The 23,903-nt window shown below is 38.5% G+C and overlaps 1 protein-coding gene and 1 pseudogene across 2 annotated transcripts; both read left to right on the top strand.

Moving 5' to 3' along the window:
- The first annotated feature begins 1,992 nt into the window (after positions 1-1,992).
- On the top strand, positions 1,993-5,979 carry LOC115672332 (NADPH-dependent aldo-keto reductase, chloroplastic-like). 2 transcript variants are annotated; one of them, XM_056316816.1, is made up of 7 exons: positions 2,029-2,394; positions 2,541-2,591; positions 4,114-4,190; positions 4,500-4,587; positions 4,740-5,015; positions 5,274-5,522; positions 5,669-5,979. In XM_056316816.1, the coding sequence occupies exons 1-7, from the start codon at positions 2,275-2,277 to the stop codon at positions 5,753-5,755; spliced, it is 948 nt and encodes a 315-aa protein (XP_056172791.1). In that variant the 5' UTR covers positions 2,029-2,274; the 3' UTR covers positions 5,756-5,979. The 2 variants fall into 2 exon arrangements, with proteins under 2 accessions (XP_056172792.1, XP_056172791.1); XM_056316817.1 differs by lacking the exon at positions 4,740-5,015 and having other exon boundaries at positions 1,993-2,394.
- Positions 5,980-7,387: 1,408 nt separating this feature from the next.
- On the top strand, positions 7,388-22,893 carry LOC115672333 (NADPH-dependent aldo-keto reductase, chloroplastic-like; annotated as a pseudogene).
- The last annotated feature ends 1,010 nt before the right edge of the window (positions 22,894-23,903 follow it).

The following is a 23,903-nucleotide window of genomic DNA, read 5'->3' as shown; positions in this document are numbered from 1 at the left end:
CATTGCACGGAGTATGGGTGATTGGTTCTCGGTTCCCAATTTTGAGAACCGAGGATTGGACCAGTCCAATGGAACCGGTCACTTTTTTTTATTTTTTTCCCGCCATAACGAGAGAGAGTGACAAATCTCAACATATTGATGGAAGCGACGATAAATGAAAAGTCATTGTGATGCGACGATAAGGGAAACGCATTGTACGTGAATTTAGTTCACAGTTTACTAATTTCTTGAAGAAATAAAAAATAAAAAAAAGTATATGTAGTCGGTCCAATTCTCCCTTGGAACCGGAAGCCGGACCGCCCAGATACCGGTTCCACTTTTAGGAACCGGGAACCAGATCGACGCTCCTTGAAACCGGATCAAACCGGTTGGTCCAATCTAGTCCGGGCGATTCGTTTGCACACCCCTAACATAGAGGAGTTTTTCCTCGTTTTTTCACTGGAGAAAGAACGTGGAACACGTGAAACAAGTGTCTTGAGCTCAGATTTCACCACAAACACCCCTTTCTTTTTTCCTTGCCTGTCGCAACTATGAACGTTATCGAAAATCTAGATACCAAGAAATTGATTCGAACAAAGGTTGTTGTCCATCTTCACGTCGGATCCCCCATGTAAATCCACAGCAGTGCCTCTCTCTCTCTAGCCCCACCTTGCATTATCTTACAAAAAATTCGTCGTCCAAGACGTGACTCGGGACACTGTTGCGACGTCGATCACCTAGGGCGTGAATGATAACTATTCTATTCCAGAAACAATTCCTGGAACAGAAATACTTATCATTCACCTACGGCGCAAATAATAACTATTTTTATTTCTGTTCCCAGGACGAGATTCTGAGGAAAGAAACTCGTTTGATAATGATAAAAAATTTCTATTTTTGGAACAGAAATCCATTTAATAATAGCATAAAATTTCTATTTCCTGGAACATAAACCCATTTGATAACAACACAAATTTCTATTTTCGGGAACAGAAATTCATTTTTTAGGAGTGGTCTCTAAAATGAAAATCAATCAAAACACTCAAACCCTAGTAAAGCCCTAAAGGCTTATTCATTTAAAGGATTGTGTTGCTTTTTTAGGGTTTTTTAGAGGTAAAGACCCCTTTTGGGGGTTAAACCCCTTTTAGGGTTTTTTAGGGGTTAAAACCTTTTTTAAATCCCTAAACTAAAGAGTCTTCAAAAATATCATTTGGGCACCTTAAAAAATTTAAATTTCACTTAAAATGGGTGGCCATAGGTATTCTAAGCCATTTTGTGAAGTTTTGAAATTTTTGAAATTTTGAAATTTTGATTTATTTTTGAAAAAATTCACCAAATTTCCTATTTTCCCGAAATCTGACTTTTTTTTATTTTCTGGAAATTTTATGAATTTTTCTGGAAATTTTCAATTTTTATGGATTTTCTGAATTTTTTTTGAGATTTTTAGGAATTTTTCGGATTTTCTATTTTTTTTTATGGATTTTCTGAATTTTTTTGATTTTTTTTCTGAATTTTCTAATTTTTTTTAATGATTTTTCTAATTTTTTTAGAATTTTTTTTATTTTCCTGCCGGGAATGAACCGGATCGAACCGATTCGGACCGGTCTGACTAGATCAGACATATGTCAAATTTAGGAAGAGATGTGTTTTGAAGAGAGAAGATATGTTCTTTTATAAATGATTTTCATTTCTTGTCTATAAATAGAAAACCTACTTTTTTTTTTATTCTGATGTTTTGTCTAGAACCAGTTCTGGAACAAAAACTTATCCCAGAAATAGAAAAATGGAATTGCGTTACCAAACAGGTTTCTGTTCCAAGTCTATTTCCGAGAACTGAAAATTAATTCTGGACAGAAATATAATAATTACCATGGGTGCCCCTAAAGTCGTCAACTTTGTCCCACCCAGTGTGGTCCCCCAGCTTTTCCTTTTCACTGGATCGACCGACCACTAAAGATCTGTCAATTATAGGCTCCAGATATTTTCTTCTCCTGTTCACTATCTCCACCACTTCGTAACACTTGATCAACTCAGTCAAATGATCGAGACCTGTTGCTAGATCATCCTTATCGAAACACAAGGCGAATTCACTAGTATCCACACGTTTCTATAGTAGCGACGAGATCTTTCCATTTCGTTCTGTACGAAGAGGCTACTGTAGCTGTCACTCACTGTTCTCGTTCAATTTCGAACTGGCTTTTGTTCCGCACTCCGCTGAGTTGAGCGAGTCTAGTCTTCTTTTGCTTTCCTGAACTTGCTTGGACCTCTGTTTTTAACGAGTAAGAAACCCAGAAAATGGCCAATGCGATCAGATATTTTGAGCTGAACACAGGAGCTAAAATCCCTTCAGTGGGATTGGGGACATGGCAGTCTGATCCTGGGCTTGTGGGCAGTGCTGTCAACATCGCCATTCGGGTTATCCTTCTTGATCTTTGCTTCTGAGTTTATAATATCCTGTCTTTCTCAACTGTGTCGGATCTCATTTGAATTTGCAAGTGCCAGTTTGTTACTAGTTAATTTGTCTCTTACTACCCTCTTGCTTTTTTCATGTGGTAATGTAGCATGGATACAGGCATATCGATTGTGCACAAGTTTATGCGAACGAAGCAGAGGTATCTGATATTGTCTTTGTATCTCTAATTTTCTTACTTTCACCGTCACTACTTTTCTGGGCATGTATAGATTTTGATTTTTTACTCCATTGTCATGTGAAATGCAGTTTCTTTGCTCTTGTTTCGATCTGCTCCTTAGCAGATTTTCTTGTTACATTTTATTTGGTTGGCGATGCTCCATTTGGCTGTTCAATTACTCTCTCTCCGAAGTTTCAGAAGTTCTTTTTTCCATGTTCCAAAAGATAACACAGTGTATGGACCTCATGAATTATCATGAGTGCCTCATGTTGCTTTAATCTTCTCAAAGGAAGATTGTATGTTCAATTTGCTATATTTCCCTTATCTGATTTATATGGGTCACCTATTCGACTTTTAGGGCCATGGGAACTCAAATATAAGTGGGGGTCATGACAATGGATTGCTATACTAATGTCCCTCTAGATAACCGGCCAATCACGGTCGTGCCCTTAAGTTAATAAAAAATAAAAAAGATCGACGGGTGTTATTTGCATGCTTATTTATTTCCCTTTGAAAGTTTGGCAGGCTGTTTTCACTTTCAACGAGTTTGTATGACTCCTTTAGTTCTAGCTACAATGTTGAAACTCATCGCGCTACGCCGATCAATTGAAGGGAAGAGACCATCATGATCATGTAGATTCTATTGTTCAATCCCCCAAAAAGACGGATTTTTTTTTTCGGTGTTGGTAAAATTTAATAAAAAGTTGGTAAGTATCAAAAAATTGTTGGTAAAAAAAAAAAGACTGGTGATTTTTTCAAGTAACTTGTTGGTAATTTATCAACAATTTTATCAAATTACCAATTTTATTTTTATAGTTTGCGAATTAGTAAATTTTTTACTAACTTACCAATTTTTGTTTGCATAACATATCAACTCTTTAAACTACGAACTCTCGTAAGAAATTGCCGACCAAGGGAAAATTGTCCAATCAATCCTAAATCTACTGTAAGGATGCCAATTTAGTTTTAAACTTTAATTTTTCCCTATTTAGTCCTAAACCTTTGCTTGAAATTTCAATGTAGTCCTTCTGGCTAATTTTCCTTGCACACCGCCACGTCAACGATTCCAACAAAAATTGACTGGAAGGACTACTTTAAAATTTCATTTAAATGTTTTAAGACTAAATTGACAAAATTGAAAAGCTGAGGACTGAATTGACATCCATACAATATGTTTATGACCAATTGGATAATTTTCCCTGCCAATAGAGTGATTTATCAACTTTTGTCAAATTAAATTACCGATTGGTTTTTAGTCACCAAGTCCGAGTTAAGTTACTTACCGATGTTTAATTTTTATTTTTTAATTTAGAAATTTTTTAAAGTTACTAATTTTTGTTTACCTTAGTACTTTTTGGTCGAAATTGTTTACCTTAGTTAGCAATCCCTCATATTTAATAACTCTTTTTAGAGATTACCAGTCGTCTATTCAAGAGCAAAGTTCGCATGATTTTCCTCTATCTGTATTTATGAGCTCTACTTTAATTACTGAATTTTGCTGCAGATTGGAGCGGTTTTCAAGAAATTGTTAGAAGAGCGCGTGGTTAAACGGGAGGATTTGTTTATCACTTCCAAACTCTGGTAAAGCTGTTCTGCAAACTGGTTGATGTATCTCCACACTTACAAGAATCACCACTTGTTACACATGAATGTATTCTAGGACTACCTGTAAGGCTTGAGACCTTCCACATTATATTTGTATTGTTTGTTCTCTTGCGTTAGAAAGTCCGATCCAAAAAGTAGAACCGATCCAAAAAGTAGAACTGATAGATTCAGGAAGACTACATGAATATGAAGCCTATCAAAACCTCATAGACAAGCAATGGGATACTTCTTGTATGTTTTTTGTCTGAACTCACTGGCGATATTTGCGGATTTTTTTTTCTCTAGGAATACTGATCACGCCCCAGAGGATGTGCCGGTGGCTATGGAAAGAACTTTGAGCGACTTGCAGCTTGACTATGTAGATTTGTACCTCGTAAGTACATGCTGATAGTTTTGTCTCGGTCTTGTCAGCGCAATGCACTCTTAACTTCCCTTTGTTCGGTTCTGACTAATTTTCGTGTACTTAAGTATTTGTAAGTGTCATCGACTCTTATCCACACACTATATGGTTTCATCACTGTTAAGATGCACTGGCCGGTACGGATGAAGAAGGGATCGGTGGGATTTAACCCTGAAAACATCGAGCAACATGACATACCGAGCACATGGAGGGCAATGGAAGCACTATATGATTCAGGTAAGGCACGGGCCATTGGAGTCTGCAATTTCTCCACCAAGAAGTTGGCAGATCTGTTGGAGATTGCACGTGTACCTCCTGCTGTTGTTCAGGTGGAATGTCATCCTTCGTGGCAACAGAAGAAGCTACATGAATTTTGCAAATCCAAAGGAATTCACTTGACTGTGAGAAGGATTCAACTCCACCTTTTTTATTCTTCTGTATTACTTGAGTTAGATTATGGTACATAAATGCGATCTGTTAAATGTTGGTCATAAGATTAATCTGAAGCGTCAATGTAGGAGCCAATTCATCAATGGATAAGTTTCTGCCAGTATACATGGCACATAGCAAAATGAGTGTTGCTCTGAGTTGACTGAAGTATGCGCAAATTAGGATGTTACTATGCATATCTTGATTCCTTGTTGGATCTGTTGTTTCAGGGTTTCTCGCCTTTGGGATCGCCCGGCTCGGCCTTCATCAAAAGTGAGGTGCTCAAGCAGCTGGTGGTGACCATGGTGGCAGAGAAGTTGGGAAAGAGTCCAGCACAGGTTGCTCTAAGGTGGGGTCTTCAGATGGGTCACAGTGTGCTCCCCAAAAGCACTAATGAGAAAAGAATCATAGAGAATTTCGACGTTTTCGACTGGTCTATACCAGATGATTTGTTTGCCAAGTTTTCCGAGATTGAACAGGTGAATATACTACATTAACTCCCTCCTTGTCCGTTTGATTATGCCATGCATTTCTGTTTCCATTGAAACTATTTACTCTCGGGCTTTCGATGCGATGCTCCAATCCTTAATTTTGTTACTTCTTTTGCTTATGATTGGGCGTGCAGGCAAGGCTGCTTAGGGCGACAGTTTTTGTCCATGAGACTCTCAGCCCATACAAGAGCGTGGAGGAATTCTGGGATGGGGAGATCTAAGCATGGAAAGATTTAAAGTAAAGAGGAGTGTGCAAACGTATGGAAGTTGGTCATTTCATCCAGTTTATGTCTGAAGTCAGTTCAAATAATCCTAGTTCTGTGTGCTAGATAAAATGTGTTGTATTTGTTGTCTTGTTGCTGTTTGTGTTGATTTGCAATGTGAAATGTCCATGTTCATGAAACTCTCTGCCTCGTCAAATTGAATTACCAAGTACCTTACGCTACTTGAGAGTCCAGCACGCCAGTTCCTCTGTCCCTTTCAGTCTACGAGCTGATTTCATTGATTTTACGCACTTTATGTTTAGCTAATTTTCCACCATATAACTTAGTTGTCTTGCTCCCAGCATGAACTTTGCACAGATTCGACTGGTTCTGATAAATAATGTATTGCGCGTAACAAAGTCAATTACGGATAATTGAGTTTGTATCTGTGAATTCAGTTTACTTCCTACTAATAAAGCACTTTTCCTACTAATCAACCACTCTCATGGGGACTCTGCAAGTCAATATCCACCCAGTCTTCATAGAGGGTAACTGCACAGGGGCTATTTCGATTGTCTGCTGGAACTTTCAAACGGTAATCGCTGATGATCTAGCTAAAACAGCGAGAGGTTCTCCGGTGACTATGGCAGAAACCATAGCATGCATTGAAGCTCTTGAATTCTTGAAGTCGAGAAAGGACGAGAAACTCTGCTTGCTTCTGATAAACTTCACTGTGGTTAAGAGTTTTGACCGGGAAAGAGTTTATATAGCTTTTGTGGGGTGCAAGAGTCGATTGGCATTTGCAAAGTACACCTTCAGCATTTTAGCAACTTGACCTTCTGCTTCTGTACCCGTGAAGCCAATAGGGATGCTGATTGGGTCACGAAAGCCCCTGTTTTTTTTTGGCTCTCTAGTTGTTAGATCTTATGTTCAAGCCCTTTGGAGTATCTAATTTAATGATGCCTACACCTTGTATATTTGAAAGCCGTTATTAATGAAGTTAGGCTATTCTGACTAAAAAAAAAAGGCAAAAAATTTCAAACTGAGCCCTAAAGTGGGGCCGTTTGTTCACCATCATAGCTAAACATCTAATGCAACAGATTATTATCTACATCATCAAATAACATCTAATTTGTCATTTGAGTAAAAGGAATGACTGTATTTAACATTTATCAATAGTTCATTGACCTCATTGAACAATTTAAAAGTTCAGAGACAACATTATATGTTGGGTCAAAGTTCATAGACTATTTTTGTCATTTTCCCTAAATTAAGTGAAGCTAGGTGGGCCGAATGAAAATACAGAATTCACGTTCCCACTGATGCGGAGGCTTCCACGGGTCTGAGTTAACTCCGACAGTTTTTCTCGAAAGATCACCATTGGAGTAGACCACCGGAGATAATTTCGTCTGCGTATTCCATTCACAAGTCACCACCAAGAATTGAATACAAGTTATTTCATCGTGCTAATCACATGTCAAGACCGACCAGCTTAGAAGTTTCGAGTTATCTGGCGGTCACTTGGCGTCCACGCGAAGACTGACTAGAAAGCAATCACAGATTATCCAGTTCCTTTCCACTATAAAAGGAGTACGCCATTGTTATCCCCTAAAAGAGTAGTATTGTTGCTGTCATTGTTCTTCAGTTTCTCTTTCAATTGTCAATGGGTTTTGGTTTCGCGATCCGCTGAGTCGAGTTCTGTAAGTGGGTTTCCTTCGTAGTTGCTTCTTCTTCGTTTTTCAAGAAGAAAAGCCCTTAACGAAAAGAGGGAAAGAAAAATGGGGAAGGAAATCAGATACTTCGAGCTGAACACAGGAGCGAAAATCCCTTCAGTAGGACTGGGGACATGGCAGGGTGATCCGGGGCTTGTGGGCAATGCCGTAGAGATGGCTATCAAGGTTCTCCCTTTGAAGTCTTGTTTTAATACAATGTTTCAGGGTGTTTTCTTCACTGTACTATGTGAGGGGTTCCCACTATTGATATCCAAAGTGTCTGGGGGAGAGTGCAGGTTGACATATAAATCCGTGTGCAGTATTGCGTGTAAATCTGTGTTCTAGCTTTTCACATTAGCACATTATTCTTGCGTTTTATTACGTCTTAATTGTAGTTAGATTGCGATATGGTTGCTTTTTATGAGTTCAATTGATTCTTGATAACCTTTTTGTTCTTTTTGTGTAGTAATGCAGCACGGATACCAGCATATCGATTGTGCGCAGCTTAATGGAAACGAAGCAGAGGTATTTCAAATTGTCACTGATTCTCCATTTTTCTTGTTCGACTCAGATTGTCACTCTCTTTCTTTTCATGAGCGGATTTCAATTCTTCCCTAGTCATGTGAATTGCAGTATTCTATGCTCTTGTTAAGCTTAACGTGATAGCAGATTTTCTTTTCGTTCAGTTGGTTTTGTAGCCGGATTGATCTTCATTCCCTTCCTCTGCTTGTTGCTTTGCAGTTTCACCATTGTTTTTTCATGGTTCCTTAAACATGTTACTAGGATGGACTTTCTTTATCTGGATAATTGAAGTTTCTTTTGATGATTATTTACACATTTTTGTCTGTAGATTGGAGTTGCTTTGAAGAAATTGTTCGAAGACGGCGTGGTTAAATGGGAGGATTTGTTCATTACCTCCGAACTCTGGTAAGCCGCCTACTGGTATATGCATTCAAGGACTTTCTCCCAAGGCATAAGGATTCTCTTTGTCGTTCTCGGTCTTTTTTGTTCTTATTTCATCTTGATGTAGCTAGCAAGGATCACCTAGAGGGGGGTGAATAGGTGATCTAAAACAATTTTTAGTAATTTATGCGGAAACAAAATAAATCACGGAAGAGTCTGAATAAAATTCAGATTCAAGACAGATTATATAGGCTGTGCTCTTGATGTGCGAGAATGTAAAGTAAGAGATAAGGGATAGAGAATCTGCACACAAGTTTATAGTGGTTCGACATATAGCAGCCTACGTCCACTCTCCCACGCTTACAGCCTACTGGCTGGATTTCACTATGTAATCAAGAGGAGTTACAACTTCTGAGTGTTTACACTCTTGTGTATGATAGGACTCTCTATCTCACACAATCACTCTTACAAAGTGTTCCTCAAGATCTTAATATTTGGCTCAGAATGACAAGAGAAAAATGATTGGATTAAGCTCAGACTTTGGACTTGTTGATTCTTGATTCTGTACTCCCTTCTGCTGCTCGTTGATCTCCTTAAATACTCCTCTGCTTCCAAACTAGCCGTTGGACAGCTTTCAGAGGATCATCTTCCAATCTTTACCTTGGACAGATTTGTATAGTAAGGATTGAGTAGCCGTTGGTTGACAGGTCCAATCCCGTGATTAATTCGCCCATACAATCGAATCTTGGTTTCTATAAGTAGAACTTTGTCCGTTGTAATGCATTCTTGTCATGATGTTTGATTGTCAATCAGTTTGATTCAGATTGAGACAATCAGAACATTCCGTCTGTGAAATCCATGCCAGATCACTAGCTGTTGTGTTACGTTACGAATTCACGTGCGAAGATATTCGCGTGCGCATCGAGAAGAACTCCTGCGTGCTGCGTCGAAGAATTTCTGCGTCGAATAATTTCTTCTGCGTCGACGAATTTCTTCGTCTGAATAATTTCTTCGTGCTGCATCTGCATCGAATAACTACGCTTGAATCTCGGAAGCTGCGATTATGTGGGTCTTGAAATATACTTGACAGATTGTAAAGTCGAATAACTTTCTTACGAGCTTCCGGAATATACGGACTGGAATAGTTCGAATAAGTATCGATTTACAATAACATAGAAAGGTTTTGTCAACTTCAAAATTAATAGGAGTTTTCCTCAACAATCTCCCCCTTTTTGATGGTGACAAAACTTTCTTTGCGAGATGAATTATTTTAAACATATTAAGCTCAATAAACACAGATTGAAATAGCAAACTCGTTGATATACGTGTCTTTCTTCCTTTGAGAATAACACTGTAAATCGCAATATGATTTCTCCCCCTTTTTGTCATCAACAAAAGAATAGTAATAGATAGAATAATGCATTGATATTAAGTAATCAATCGAGTCTAACAATAAGTATGAGAAATATTACGGACCAATTGAAAAAATAGAGAGAAATGTTGAAAAACAGGCTATTTTTTAGGAGTACGAATCGAGTTGAAAATTTTCCAATATTGAGACAGCCTCCTCAATCTTCGAACTGCATTGACCTATGGCTTTATCCATGCTGGATGAGCACATAGCAATGGCTCCTTCTAATTCCGCTTTGTCTGCTGCTTTGCTTGAAGTTGTTGAGCCTTGGTGTTTTCCTCAACAATTTTACGTAGGTTCGCAAATTTTGCTCTAGAAGCGACCGCTTGTCCTTTATCTCGAGCGAGAATCGAAAGGATGTTCGATTTTGAATGCGACCTTGGTCATTAGCTTTTTCGGGCGATTGTACCACTGCGGTGATTACGGTGGAATCTCCCCCGAGCAGGTGATTGTTCTTGATAACATGCTCTTCATGAATTGGTTACGAAACATTTGGGCCCAGTTCGGGAACATGTTACAGTTCTGCGATGTGACTGATTCAAAGTGTCTTTATACTGCTTCATCATTTTCATCATGCGAAGAGTTTTCTTTTCTTTACTGTACACTTTGATTGGGGTTGGAGAATCGGTTTGCTTGCTTCTTGAACTAGTTCTTTTCCTTTGCTCCTTTTCTTTCGAACTTTCTTGCCAACTGATTTGGCCTCATTTGTTGAGCCTCTTTCCTTTTTACTATGTCCCTGATATCTTCAAATTTCTTCATTTTGGAGAGCATTTTTTCTCCAACAAACATAAGGGGAAGCATAGTTTCTCGCAACTCACCAGGAATAGATAAATTGAGATACATGAAGATACGAGTGATCAAAGCTCCATATGGCGAGATGACCCTTATCTTTACGCAATGCTCTGTACATATGGAATATTATGAGGTGAGGAAGAGAGAAGGATTGACTGTCAAGATAGCCCAAATGAGCTTGATCTACGATTTCGAAAGGTCGGTTTTGAGGCATCCTTTGGCTTTAAACAGGTTGATGATGATCTTATGCAGGATCACCGATCGTCTTGATAAGTCAGAATAGGAGAGATGTCTTTTTGATCCTTGAGCAAAATTTGGATTTTCGAAACTAGGCGAAGCCTCTTCAAGACTTTGCCAATGGTGTAAAAGTGGAGTGTGTGGCTCCAATTATCCTTGCCAACTCATGCGCCTTTAAATCAACTTTCTTGTCACCAATAGTAAAGCGTAACCGGTTTGGTGACGGAATTGAAAGATTCGAATAAAAGTAGGCGATCAATTCGGCATAAGTGTTGGCGGATTGAAGGCAAAATTCATAAACCCCTAGTTTTTCAAACGGGTTACGTACGAGAAATTCCAGCCTTCTCCAAATACTCGAAATCCACAGTTCTATTGTTCATTACTCCTCTATCAAGTAACGGCTGTAATACATCGATGCGCGATTCTTGAATAAGCCTCTGTTCCGGGCAAGCCGAGATGCTATTCCAACTTTCATCTCAAAATTCTCAAAAAATCGTGCATCATCATCCGGAACAACAAATTTTGGCGCACTAGATGTCTTAGGGCTTACATGAACCGATTTCTTTTCGGATGGAGTTGAAGCTTCTCCAACTTTTTCTTTGCCCTTTACGGAAGAAGTTTCTTGTGGAGTAGTCTTTGGTTGGAACTTGCCACGATTTAGTGCGGTATTCGGAATAGATTTTCGCAAGGTGAGTTTCGGAGCGAAGATTGTTGTCTTTCGGACAAGCACGAAGAGGCGACTCGGAGGCATTATTCCTTTTCAGCCTTTGATAATTCTCCCACACACGTTTAATGTTTATGAGCCGAAAATCGGTTTTACCGGACGATTTCGGTGGAGACGAACGCGAGGGTTGGCGCTTGAAGGGTTGACATGATGATCGGATTAAGTCCGAAACTTCTAAAAATTCCGCATTGCGGTAGATTTTGAGTCTTGATTAAGAATACGAGAAGATCTTACGTGGGCCACCATCTTGACCAGGCATTATGATCACCTTTGAAGACGAAAGTTTCGATCTTTTGGAAGAAGAAGAGGAGAGTCTACGTATATCGGAAGGTTTTTGAGAGAAAAGATCGTCTTGGTAGGGTTTGGAAAAAGAGAAGGACGGGCTTAAAAAGGAAGTTGATAACCTTTTGGAAGGAGAAAAGTACTTTTAGAAATTAAGAGATATCCCAAAACAAGTAGGAAGAAAATATTCTCTCTAAAACTTAACCAAACATATCAATATATTAGACAGATTTTAGCAGATAAAGTAGAATGCATACCTGATTTGCTTCTAAGTATAACGAATTATACAAGTATCCTGCCAAAAATGTCAATTTTATACCCGCCAAAATTTGACAAAGAACCCAATTCTTCATTCTCGTGCTAAGCATATTGAAATCAAGCATCACTTTATTCGAGATCATGTTCAAAATGGTGATGTAAATATTCAATTTATTGATTCTAAGAATCAATTAGCTGATATATTTACAAAACCTCTTGATAAATCTTCATTTGAATTTATCAGAGAAAAACTGTGCATTACTTATCCATTTTCTTGAAGTGTTTTGATAGACAGGAAATTGTTCAGACTCAAGTATTCTCAATCTGAACATTTTTCAGACTCACGAAAACAGGTACGTTCCTTATTCAAATTTTGGCGGGTATAAAATTGACATTTTTGGCAGGATACTTGTATAATTCGTTATACTTGGAAGCAAATCAGGTATGCATTCTACTTTATCTGCTAAAATCTGTCTAATATATTGATATGTTTGGTTAAGTTTTAGAGAGAATATTTTCTTCCTACTTGTTTTGGGATATCTCTTAATTTCTAAAAGTACTTTTCTCCTTCCAAAAGGTTATCAACTTCCTTTTTAAGCCCGTCCTTCTCTTTTTCCAAACCCTACCAGTACGATCTTTTTCTCTCAAAAACCTTCCGATATACAGAGACTCTCCTCTTCTTCTTCCAAAAGATCGAAACTTTCGTCTTCAAAGGTGATCATAATGCCGGTCAAGATGGTGGCCCACAGAAGATCTTCTCGTATTCTTAATCAAGACTCAAAATCTACCGCAGCCGGCGGAATTTTTAGAAGTTTCGGACTCGGAATCCGATCATCATGTCAACCCTTCAAGCGTCAACCCTCGGCGTTCGTCTCCACCGAAATCGTCCTGGTAAAACGATTTTCGGTTCATAAACATTAAACGTGTGTGGGAGAATTATCAAAGGCTGAAAAGGAATAATGCCTCTGAGTCAGCTCTTCGTGCTTGTCTGAAAGACAACAATCTTCGCTCTGAAACTCACCTTGCGAAAATCTATTCTGAATACTGCACTAAATCAGGGCAAGTTCCAACCAGCACTACTCCACAAGAAACTTCTTCCAGAAAGGGCAAAGAAAAAGTTGGAGAAGCTTCAACTCCATCTGAAAAGAAATCGGTTCATGTAAGCCCTAAGACATCTAGTGCGTCAAAATTTGTTGTTCCGGATGATGATGCACGATTTTTTGAGAATTTTGAGATGAAAGTTGGAATAGCATCTGGCTTGCCTGGAACAGGAGGCTTATTCGGAAGCACCGCGCATCGATGTATTACAGTGCATTACTTGATAGAGGAGTAATGAACAATAGAACCGTGGATTTCGAGTATTTGGAGAAGGCTGGAATTTCTGTACAGAACCTGTTTGAAAAACTAGGGGTTTATGAATTTTGCCTTCAATCTGCCAACACTTATGCTGAATTGACTGCCTACTTTTATTCGAATCTTTCAATTCTGTCACCAAACTGGTTACAGTTTACTATTGGTGACAAGAAAGTTGATTTAAAGGCGCATGAGTTGGCAAGGATAATTGGAGCCACACACTCCACTTTTACACCATTGGCGAAGTAAGTCTTGAAGAGGCTTCTCAGCTAGTTTCTGAAAAATCCAAATTTTGCTCAAGGATCAAAAAGACATCTCTCCTATTCTGACTTATCAAGACGATCGGTGATCCTGCATAAGATCATCATCAACTGTTTAAAGCCAAAGGATGCCTCAAAAACTGACCTTTCGAAATCAGAGATCAAGCTCATTTGGGCTATCTTGACAGGTCAATCCTTCTCTCTTCCTCACCTCATAATATTCCATATGTACAGAGCATTGCAGAAAGATAAGGGTCATCTGCCATATGGAGCTTTGATCACTCGTATCTTCATGTATCTCAATTTATCTATTCCTGGTGAGTTGCGAGAAACTATGCTTCCCCTTATGTTTGTTGGAGAAAAAATGCTCTCCAAAATGAAGAAATTTGAAGATATCAGGGACATAGTAAAAAGGAAAGAGGCTCAACATCGAGGCCAAATCATTGGCAAGAAAGTTCGAAAGAAAAGGAGCAAAGGAAAAGAACTAGTTCAAAGAAGCAAGCAAACCGATTCTCCAACCCCAATCAAAGTGTACGAAAAGAAAAGAAAAACTCTTCCGCATGATGAAAATGATGAAGCGTAAAAGACACTTTGAATCGGTCACATCGCAGAACTGTAACATGTTCCCGAACCGGTTCAAATGTTTCGAACCAATTCATGAAGAGCATGTTATCGAAGAACAATCACTGCTCGGGGAGATTCCACCGAATCACTGCAGTGGTACAATCGATCACGAAAAAGCTAATGACCAAGGTCGCATTCGAAAATCGAACATCCTTTCGATTCTCGCTCGAGATAAAGGACAAGCAGGTCGCTCTAGAGCAAAATTTGCGAACCTACGAAAAATTGTTGAGGAAAACACCAAGGCTCAACAACTTCAAGCGGCAAGACAGAGACAAAGCGGAATTAGAAGGAGCCATTGCTATGTGCTCATCCAAGCATGGATAAAGCCATAGGTCAATGCGGTTCGAAGATTGAGGAGGCTGTCTCAATATTGGAAAATTTTCAACTGATTCGTACTCCTAAAAAATAGCCTGTTTTTCAACATTTCTCTCTATTTTTTTCAATTGGTCTGTAATATTTCTCATACTTATTGTTAGACTGATTGATTACTTAATATCAATGCATTATTCTATCTATTACTATTCTTTTTGTTGATGACAAAAAGGGGGAGAAATCATATTGCAGATTTACAGGTTATTCTCAAAGGAAGAAAGACACAGATATCAACAGAGTTTGCTATTTCAATCTGTGTTTATTGAGCTTAATATGTTTAAAATAATTCAATCTGCAAAGAAAGTTTTGTCACCATCAAAAAGGGGGAGATTGTTGAGGAAAACTCCTATTAATTTTGAAGTTGACAAAACCTTCTATGTTATTGTAAATCGATACTTATTCCGAACTATTCCAGGTCCGTATATTCGGAAGCTCGTAGAAAGTTATTCGACTTTACAATCAGTCAAGTATATTTCCAAGACCCACATAATCGCAGCCTTCCGAGATTCAAGCAGTTATTCGAGATGCGATCTGAGAGTTATTCGATGCGATGCGGATGCGAGATTATTCGAGATGCGAGATCGAGACGAAGAAATTATTCGAGATGAAGAAATTCGTCGACGCAGAAGAAATTATTCGACGCAGAAATTCTTGAGGCGAGCAGGAGTTCTTCGATGCGGGCTGAATATCTTGACGCGAATTCGAACGTAACACAACGGCTAGTGATCCGGCATGGATTTCACGGAAGGAATGTTCGATTGTCTCAATCAATCAAACCGATTGACAATCAAACATCATGACAAGAATGCATTACAACGGACAAAGTTCTACTTATGGAAACCAAGATTCGATTGTATGGGCGACCGAATCGGGGATTCGAATCACAACCAACGGCTACTCAATCCTTACTATACAAATCTGTCCAAGGTAAAGATTGGAAGATGATCCTCTAAAGCCGTCCAACGGCTAGTTTGGAAGCGAGGAATATTTAAGGAGATCAACGAGCAGCAGAAGAGAGTACAGAATCAAGAATCAACAAGTCCAAAGTCTGAGCTTAATCCAATCATTTTTCTCTTGTCATTCTGAGCCAAATATTAAGATCTTGAGGAACACTTTGTAAGAGTGATTGTGTGAGATAGAGAGTCCTATCATACACAAGAGTGTAAACACTCGAAGTTGTAACTCCTCTTGATTACATAGTGAAATCCAACCCGGTAGGGTCAAGCGTGGGAGAGTGGACGTAGGCTTGCTATAAGCCGAACCACTATAAACTTGTGTGCAGATTCTCTATCCCTTATCTCTTACTTTACATTCTGCACATCAAGAGCACAGTCTATATAATCTGTCTTGAATCTGAATTTTATTCAGACTCTTCTGTGATGACATGTACCGGAAGTACTTTTCCTGTCCACTTTACATCCAGCTAAATCAGCATCAGAATATCCAGTAAGAGTAAAATCTGAATCTTTGGAATACCAAAGACCTAACATTGGATATGTTCCAATGTATTTGATTATTCTTTTTACTGCAGAGAAATGAGATTCCCTTGGGTCTGATTGAAATCTTGCATACATACAGACACTAAAAAGAATGTCAGGTCTAGATGCAGTTAGATATAATAAAGAGCCTATCATGCTTCTATATACCTTCTGATCAACCTTTTTACCATTTTCATCTTTGTCCAGTTTGGATGAAAGAGACATGGGAATGTCTGTCTTCTTGCAATTCTGTAATCCAAATTTCTTGATAATCTCCTTTGCATACTTCTCTTGGCAAATGAATGTACCATCTTTGGTTTGTTTCACTTGAAGGCCAAGAAAGAATGATAATTCTCCCATCATACTCATCTCGAATTCATTCTGCATATTCTTTGAGAATTCCTTGCATAGCAATTCGTTAGAAGATCCAAAGATTATATCATCAACATAAATTTGAACAATTAAGAAATCCTTACCCTTTTTCTTAACAAATAAAGTTGTATCAACTTTACCTTTGGTAAAACCATTTTGCGAAAGGAAGTTACTTAACCTTTCATACCAAGCTCTTGGTGCTTGTTTCGAATCGTAAAGAGCCTTCTTGAGTCGTAGACATGATCACTCTTTCTTGGTTCTTCGAAACCAGGTGGTTGTTCCACATATACTTCTTCTTTGATATATCCATTCAGAAAGGCACTTTTCACGTCCATCTGAAATAATTTAAAGTTATGGAAACAAGCATAAGCTAGTAGTAGCCGAATGGCTTCTAACCTTGCAACTGGTGCATATGTTTCATCATAGTCTATGCCTTCTTCTTGAGAATAGCCTTTTGCAACCAGTCTTGCTTTGTTTCTTGTAACTTTCCCTTTGTCATCCAGTTTGTTTCTGAATACCCATTTTGTTCCAATTACTGGATGATTTTTGGGTCTTGGCACAAGCTCCCATACTTTATTGATTCTGAACTGCTGAAGTTCCTCCTGCATAGCATCGATCCAGCTTTCATCTGATAAAGCTTCACCAACTTCTTTTGGCTCTATTTCTGATATCAAAGCCAAGTTGCTGATGTTCTCTTTGTGTTTGGATCTTGTCTTGATACCATCTTCTATTTCTCCAATAACGAGGTTCTTCGGATGACTGGATTTATGTTTCCAGTTTTTGTCATATTTTTCCTTCTGAAATTCTGCAGACTCTGAACTTTCTGTTTGAGTCTGTATTATATCTTCTTTGCCTTCTGATGCTTCTGATGATTCTTGAATATTGGGAGATGGTTCAGATTCATCTCTGTGAGTCTGAATGTTTTCTTCAAACCTCACATTCATTGATTCTTCAACAGTCTGAGAGTTCTTGTTGTAGACTCTGTATGCTTTACTTGAAGTTGAGTATCCAAGGAAAAATCCTTCATCTGCTTTCTCATCAAACTTTCCAGTGCGGTCATTTGGATTTTTCAGGATATAGCATTTACAACCAAACACTCTAAAATATGAAATGTTGGGCTTTCTACCTTTGTAAAGCTCATAGGGGGTTTTCTCAAGAATGGGTCTGAGAAAAGCTCTGTTAATGATATAGCATGCTGTAAAAAACTGCATCTGCCCAGAAATAAAAAGGAATTTTGCTTTCAATCAGCAAAGTTCTTGCCATTTCTTGCAAAGAGCGATTTTTCCTTTCCACAACACCATTTTGTTCTGGTGTGTAAGGAGTAGAAAAATTGTGTTGAAAGCCATTTTCCTCACAAAAATCTGAAAAACTTTGATTTTCAAATTCTCCCCCATGATCAGTTTTAATGCAGGAAATGGAATAGCCCATTTCATTCTGAACTCTTTTTGCAAATTTTGAAAAATATGAAAATGCTTCATTTTTATGAGCAAGAAAGAACACCCAAGTAAATCTTGTGAAGTCATCAACAATGACTAAACAATATTTCTTACCACCAATACTTTGTGTTCTGGTTGGTCCAAATAGGTCCATATGAAGAAGCTGCAAAGCACGATCAGTGGAAACATGATGTATAGACTTGAAAGAACTTCTTACTTGTTTTCCTAGAGTGCAGGCATTGCATAACTCTGTTTTCTTGTATTTCAAATCGGTAGACCTCGAACCGGTTTCTTGTTTGAGATCTTTGAGATTTGTTTCATCTTGATATGCCCAGTCTTCTATGCCATAGATCTTCATCCTCTTTGATTGAGATCAAGCAATGAGTGGATTTTGGATTGACATCTAGAAGATAGATATTGCCATGTCTTCTCCCGTAAATGTTTGAGAAGAATCTTTGCTTGTCCCTGAGCATGTATCTTCTTGAAAGTTGATTCTGAAACCTGTGTCACATAGTTGGCTTATGCTTATCAAGTTGTAGTTGAGTCCTTTTACCAACGAGACATCATTGATTGTAAGTCCTCCAATTTCAACTGTTCCTTTGCCAACGATTTTTCCTTTGGTATTTCCTCCAAAGGATACTTTTCCACCATTCAGATTGTGTAGATCAACGAATATACTTGGATCTCCTGTCATATGTCTAGAGCATCCACTGTCTAGGTACCACTTCCTTTTTCTTTTTGTGGTAACCTGCAAAGAACACAGCATCTCAAGTTTTCTTTGGTACCCAAATTTGTTTGGGTCCTTGAACATTAGTATAGGCTGTCTTAACAAAATCTCTTCTAACAGGTCTCCAGACCTTAGGACATTCATTCTCAAAATGTTGTGGATCTCTACATTTTGAGCATTTGAGTGCACTTCGACCAACAGGTTTTACAAAATTCCTTTTGAAATGATTTTTATAAGCTTGTCGAGGAGGTCTTTGTTTTAATCTCTCCTTGACCTTTGGAAAATCAATCAAGCTATCACTTTCCTTCACAAATCCGAGACCAGATTTGTTGTAGTAAGGAATTTGGATAGAAAGGATATGCTTCAAGGTTTCTGATCCCTTTGAAAATTTGGAAGTAATTTCTGAAACTTGCTTTTTCAAAACTGCATTTTCTTTGGAAAGAAAATCTCGACTTTCCTTGACTTGATGAAATTCTTTTTGAAGGAAATCGATTTTTTCTTTTTGTGAAACATCCTGTTGCCTCAGTGATGAATTTTCCTTTTTCAAAGAAGAGATGCATTTAAGAGCAGTCTTGAATTCAAAGCATAATTCATCAATGTAATTTGATACCTCAATAGGCATGTCAGAATGTTTTACCTCAATTTCCACTTTGGGATCGGAATCGAATAAGTGCGAGTCGACTTAGCCATTAGACGAAAATCTTCATCACTTGTCTTCACATTACGTGTCACTCCAGGTTTCTGCTTTTAAGGCCTTCTTTGCTTTCTCAAACTTGGTCTTCTTTTTCAGAAGTGGACAATTTGGCTTGAAATGTCCACGTTTCTTACAGTGAAAGCATATAACATCCTTCGATCTTTCTGTCTCATCGAAAGATTTCTTCTTTTCAAAAGGCTTCTTTCCCCTGAGGTTTCTTCCTTTGATCTTCATTTTCTTATACTTCTTTATAAATAGAGCTAGTTCTTCATCATCAACGTCTTCATCTTCAGAATCTGCATCAGAATCAATGTTAGTCTTCAACGCAATTGATTTATTACCTTTGGATTCAATCTCCTCATTTCGTTTCTCAGTCTCATATGATTGAAGAGTTCCAATTAACTCATTCACTGATAGAGGCTTGATCCTTTGTGTCTCTCGAAGAGATGTTTTGATGTTGTCCCACTGATTTGTCAGTCCTCTCAGAAGTTTGTTGACTTTCAGTGCATCTGGAACTCGGTTGTCCTTGATAAGCAAGACCGTTTACTATATCAGTAAACCTGTCATATAAATCAGCAATTGATTCTCCAGGCTTCATTTTGAAAGATTCATATTGACCAAGCAGAAGATTAATTTGAGTTTCCTTGGCTCGATCTGTTCCTTCATAAGTAATAAGAAGAGTATCCCAGATTTCCTTAGCTGATTCACAAGCAGCAATTTTTTTATATTCAATAGGTGATAAGGCACAATAAAGAGAATAAATAGCTTTGGAGTCTAAGGTTTCTCTTTTGGATATCTCAGTTTGAGATAATGGAGGATCTGCTGCTTTGCTTGCATCTGCCTTTTCTTTTGAATCAGAAGACTTTGGATTGACACCTCTGATGATGACATCCCATTGCATGTGGTCAATTGACTTTATGAATGCCTTCATCTTATTCTTCCAGACACTATATTCCTTGCCATCGAAATATGGTGGTCTGTTGTTGCTCTGTCCTTCAATGAGCCCTGGAGCACCATAGCTAGCCATATAGATCGTTAGCTCAGAAGTAAAACACTTCAATAACCGAGCAACCCGCTCTGATACCAATTGATGTAGCTAGCAAGGATCACCTAGAGGGGGTGAATAGGTGATCTAAAACAATTTTTAGTAATTTATGCGGAAACAAAATAAATCACGAAGAGTCTCGAATAAAATTCAGATTCAAGACAGATTATATAGATGTGCTCTTGATGTGCGAGAATGTAAAGTAAGAGATAAGGGATAGAGAATCGCACACAAGTTTATAGTGGTTCGGCTTATAGCAAGCCTATGTCCACTCTCCCACGCTTACAGCCTACTGGCTGGATTTCACTATGTAATCAAGAGGAGTTACAACTTCTGAGTGTTTACACTCTTGTGTATGATAGGACTCTCTATCTCACACAATCACTCTTACAAAGTGTTCCTCAAGATCTTAATATTTGGCTCAGAATGACAAGAGAAAAATGATTGGATTAAGCTCAGACTTTGGACTTGTTGATTCTTGATTCTGTACTCCCTTCTGCTGCTCGTTGATCTCCTTAAATACTCCTCTGCTTCCAAACTAGCCGTTGGACAGCTTTCAGAGGATCATCTTCCAATCTTTACCTTGGACAGATTTGTATAGTAAGGATTGAGTAGCCGTTGGTTGACAGATTCTGAATCCCGCTGATTCTGGTCGCCCATACAATCAGAATCTTGGTTTCCATAAGTAGAACTTTGTCCGTTGTAATGCATTCTTGTCATGATGTTTGATTGTCAATCAGTTTGATTCAGATTGAGACAATCAGAACATTCCGTCTGTGAAATCCATGCCAGATCACTAGCTGTTGTGTTACGTTCTGAATTCTGCGTCTGAAGATATTCTGCGTCTGCATCAGAAGAACTCCTGCGTCTGCGTCTGAAGAATTTCTGCGTCTGAATAATTTCTTCTGCGTCTGACGAATTTCTTCGTCTGAATAATTTCTTCGTCTGCATCTGCATCTGAATAACTTCTGCATCTGCATCTGAATAACTTCTGCTTCTGAATCTCAGAACTGCGATTATGTGGGTCTTCAGAAATATACTTGACAGATTGTAAAGTCTGAATAACTTTCTTCTGAGCTTCCAGAATATACAGACCTGGAATAGTTCAGAATAAGTATCAGATTTACAATAACATAGAAGGTTTTGTCAACTTCAAAATTAATAGGAGTTTTCCTCAACACATCTAAATCTAAACTTAGCTAATCTTCCTGAACAATTCTTGTCTGGATTACCGATCATGCACCATCGCTGGCTTTCAAAAGAACTTTGCGGGATTTGCAGCTTGACTATGCAGATTTGCACCTCGTTAGTATACTGTGATCTGATAATTTCGTTCTTAGTGATGTGTTCTAGCCTAGCTTCCTTTCCTAGCAATTATGTTCAAATTTAATACCAATCGACTTGTGTTTGCATATATTTATAGCGCAAGAATATGATACCCTGAACAACTATTTTGATATCAGGTAGAAGATCATTTTCTTGTTTCAACTTTTCTTCCACATATAGAATGTTTCGTATTTAAGTAACTGATTTATGCTTTTCAACTGTAAAGATTCACTGGCCAGTACGGATGAAGAAGGGACCCAAGGAATTTGAGCAACCTGACATACCAAGCACATGGAGGGCAATGGAAGCACGCTATGATTCCAGCAAGGCACGGGCCATCGGAGTCAGCAATTTCTCCACCAAGAAGTTGGCGGATCTGTTGGAGATTGCGCTCATGCCTCCGGCCGTCAATCAGGTGGAATGTCACCCTATGTGGCAGCAGAAGAAGCTGCACGAATTTTGCAAATCCAAAAGCGTTCACCTCTCTTCGAGTTGGATTCAACTAGACTTCTTCTCGCTTAATATCTTCAGTTAAATCATGTCATCTAGGACAAATAAACCTATAGCATTCGCATGGCGTTCTACTTAATGTTTGTGGTAAGAGTAATTTAGAATGTCATCAAATCTTGATTCATTGTCGGATAAAACTTTCAGGGTTGTTTCCCGTTGGGATCTCCAGGCACACTGTGGCTCAAGAGCAACCTCCTGAAACACCCATGCTGACCACGGTCGCGGAAAAGTTGGGAAAGACACTGCACAGGCTGCTCTGAGGTGGGGTCTTCAGATGGGTCATTGCGTGCTCCCGAAAAGCACCACCGAAAAACGAATCAAAGAGAACTTCGACGTCTTTGACTGGTCTATCCCTGACGACTTGCTCGCCAAGTTTTCCGTGATTCCGCAGGCAAAATATTCATCAGCAGCTATCCGTCTTCATGTCCTTGTCATTTTGATCAAGCCCTGTTTTGGTCTTTTGTCAAAAACTACTGATTACTCCGAGCTTTCTCTTCGTGTAACTCTCCGATTCTTGATTTCGTTAAACTTTGCATTTGCGATCGTCGTGCACGTGAGACTAATCTGGGGAGCCGATTTCGTCCATGAGACTAAGAGTCCGTACAAGACTCTTGAGGACCTCTGGGATGGCGAGATCTAGGCATGGCAAAACAGAGGATTGAGGAGAGAGGAGGGACAAGTTGATCATATCTGAAATTATTCAAATAAACCACGGTGTCTGTATGCTTTGAGTTTTGTATGCTTTATGAATAACCAGTGTGGTTGATGGTGGCGGCAGATTTGTGTTGATTTGCAATAGAATGTTCATGTTTCATTAAAGAAATTTCCATCCATCCGATTACAAATTAACTTAATGACCCATTTGAGAAAACTTCGTAATTGCTAGTTTTGAAATCATCACATTTTCACTTTTATTTGTCACGAAATCCTTTAGACTTCTTAAATATTTTGTCACGTCAAATCATACATAATGAGCTTTTCAAATATTTTTTAGAGACGGTAATCATTAGAAGTTATAACTAGGCAAAAACTTGGTCCCAAACTTGATTTTTTCAAGTAAAAAGTTAATAACCACACGGACAAACTAGCAAAAAGTTACTTTTTTAATTGAAATTAGGAATCACTCTAAAAAAATTACCAGTCTCAGTCTTACTTGCTCAAAATAAAAACCTTACACATCGGGGTCCCAATTTGGCTGCCTCTGGTGAACAACCGATGCACGGTTTCATTATTTCCTGACTACTCCAAGCACAACAAATATTGAAATAACTCCTTCACCATCTCAAGATGATGAGCTTCACTTATTTATCTTAATCAAATAACATAAAGTTAACTAAAAGACACATTCCACGTGAAACTTCTAGTTCATGATCAGTTTGGTAACGTGGTCTGATCCGGAAGGTTGTTTTGCCTGCGCTCCGCCGAGATGCGCATTAAGTTCATATTAACCAACTACTGCACCATTTCTATGCACAAGAGAGCAATTTTAGTTGGACTCTTTTCATATTTCATAAAATGTTTGTTGAAACATCAGGTAGATCAATCACAAGCAAAATCTGCTTCAGGTACATCAATGACACGTCTTGAGACAGCTCGAATTCTGCATGTTTGAATACAGACCCGATGCCCGCACACTTTACCCGTCCTCTA

The sequence above is a fragment of the Syzygium oleosum genome, unplaced genomic scaffold (assembly GCF_021117445.2).
Source record: "Syzygium oleosum isolate NSW1041296 unplaced genomic scaffold, Sole_v2.1 Sole_v2.12, whole genome shotgun sequence".
NCBI lineage: Eukaryota > Viridiplantae > Streptophyta > Magnoliopsida > Myrtales > Myrtaceae > Syzygium > Syzygium oleosum.
Note: the sequence above shows the minus strand (reverse complement) of the source record. Positions and strands in the feature narration are given on the sequence as shown.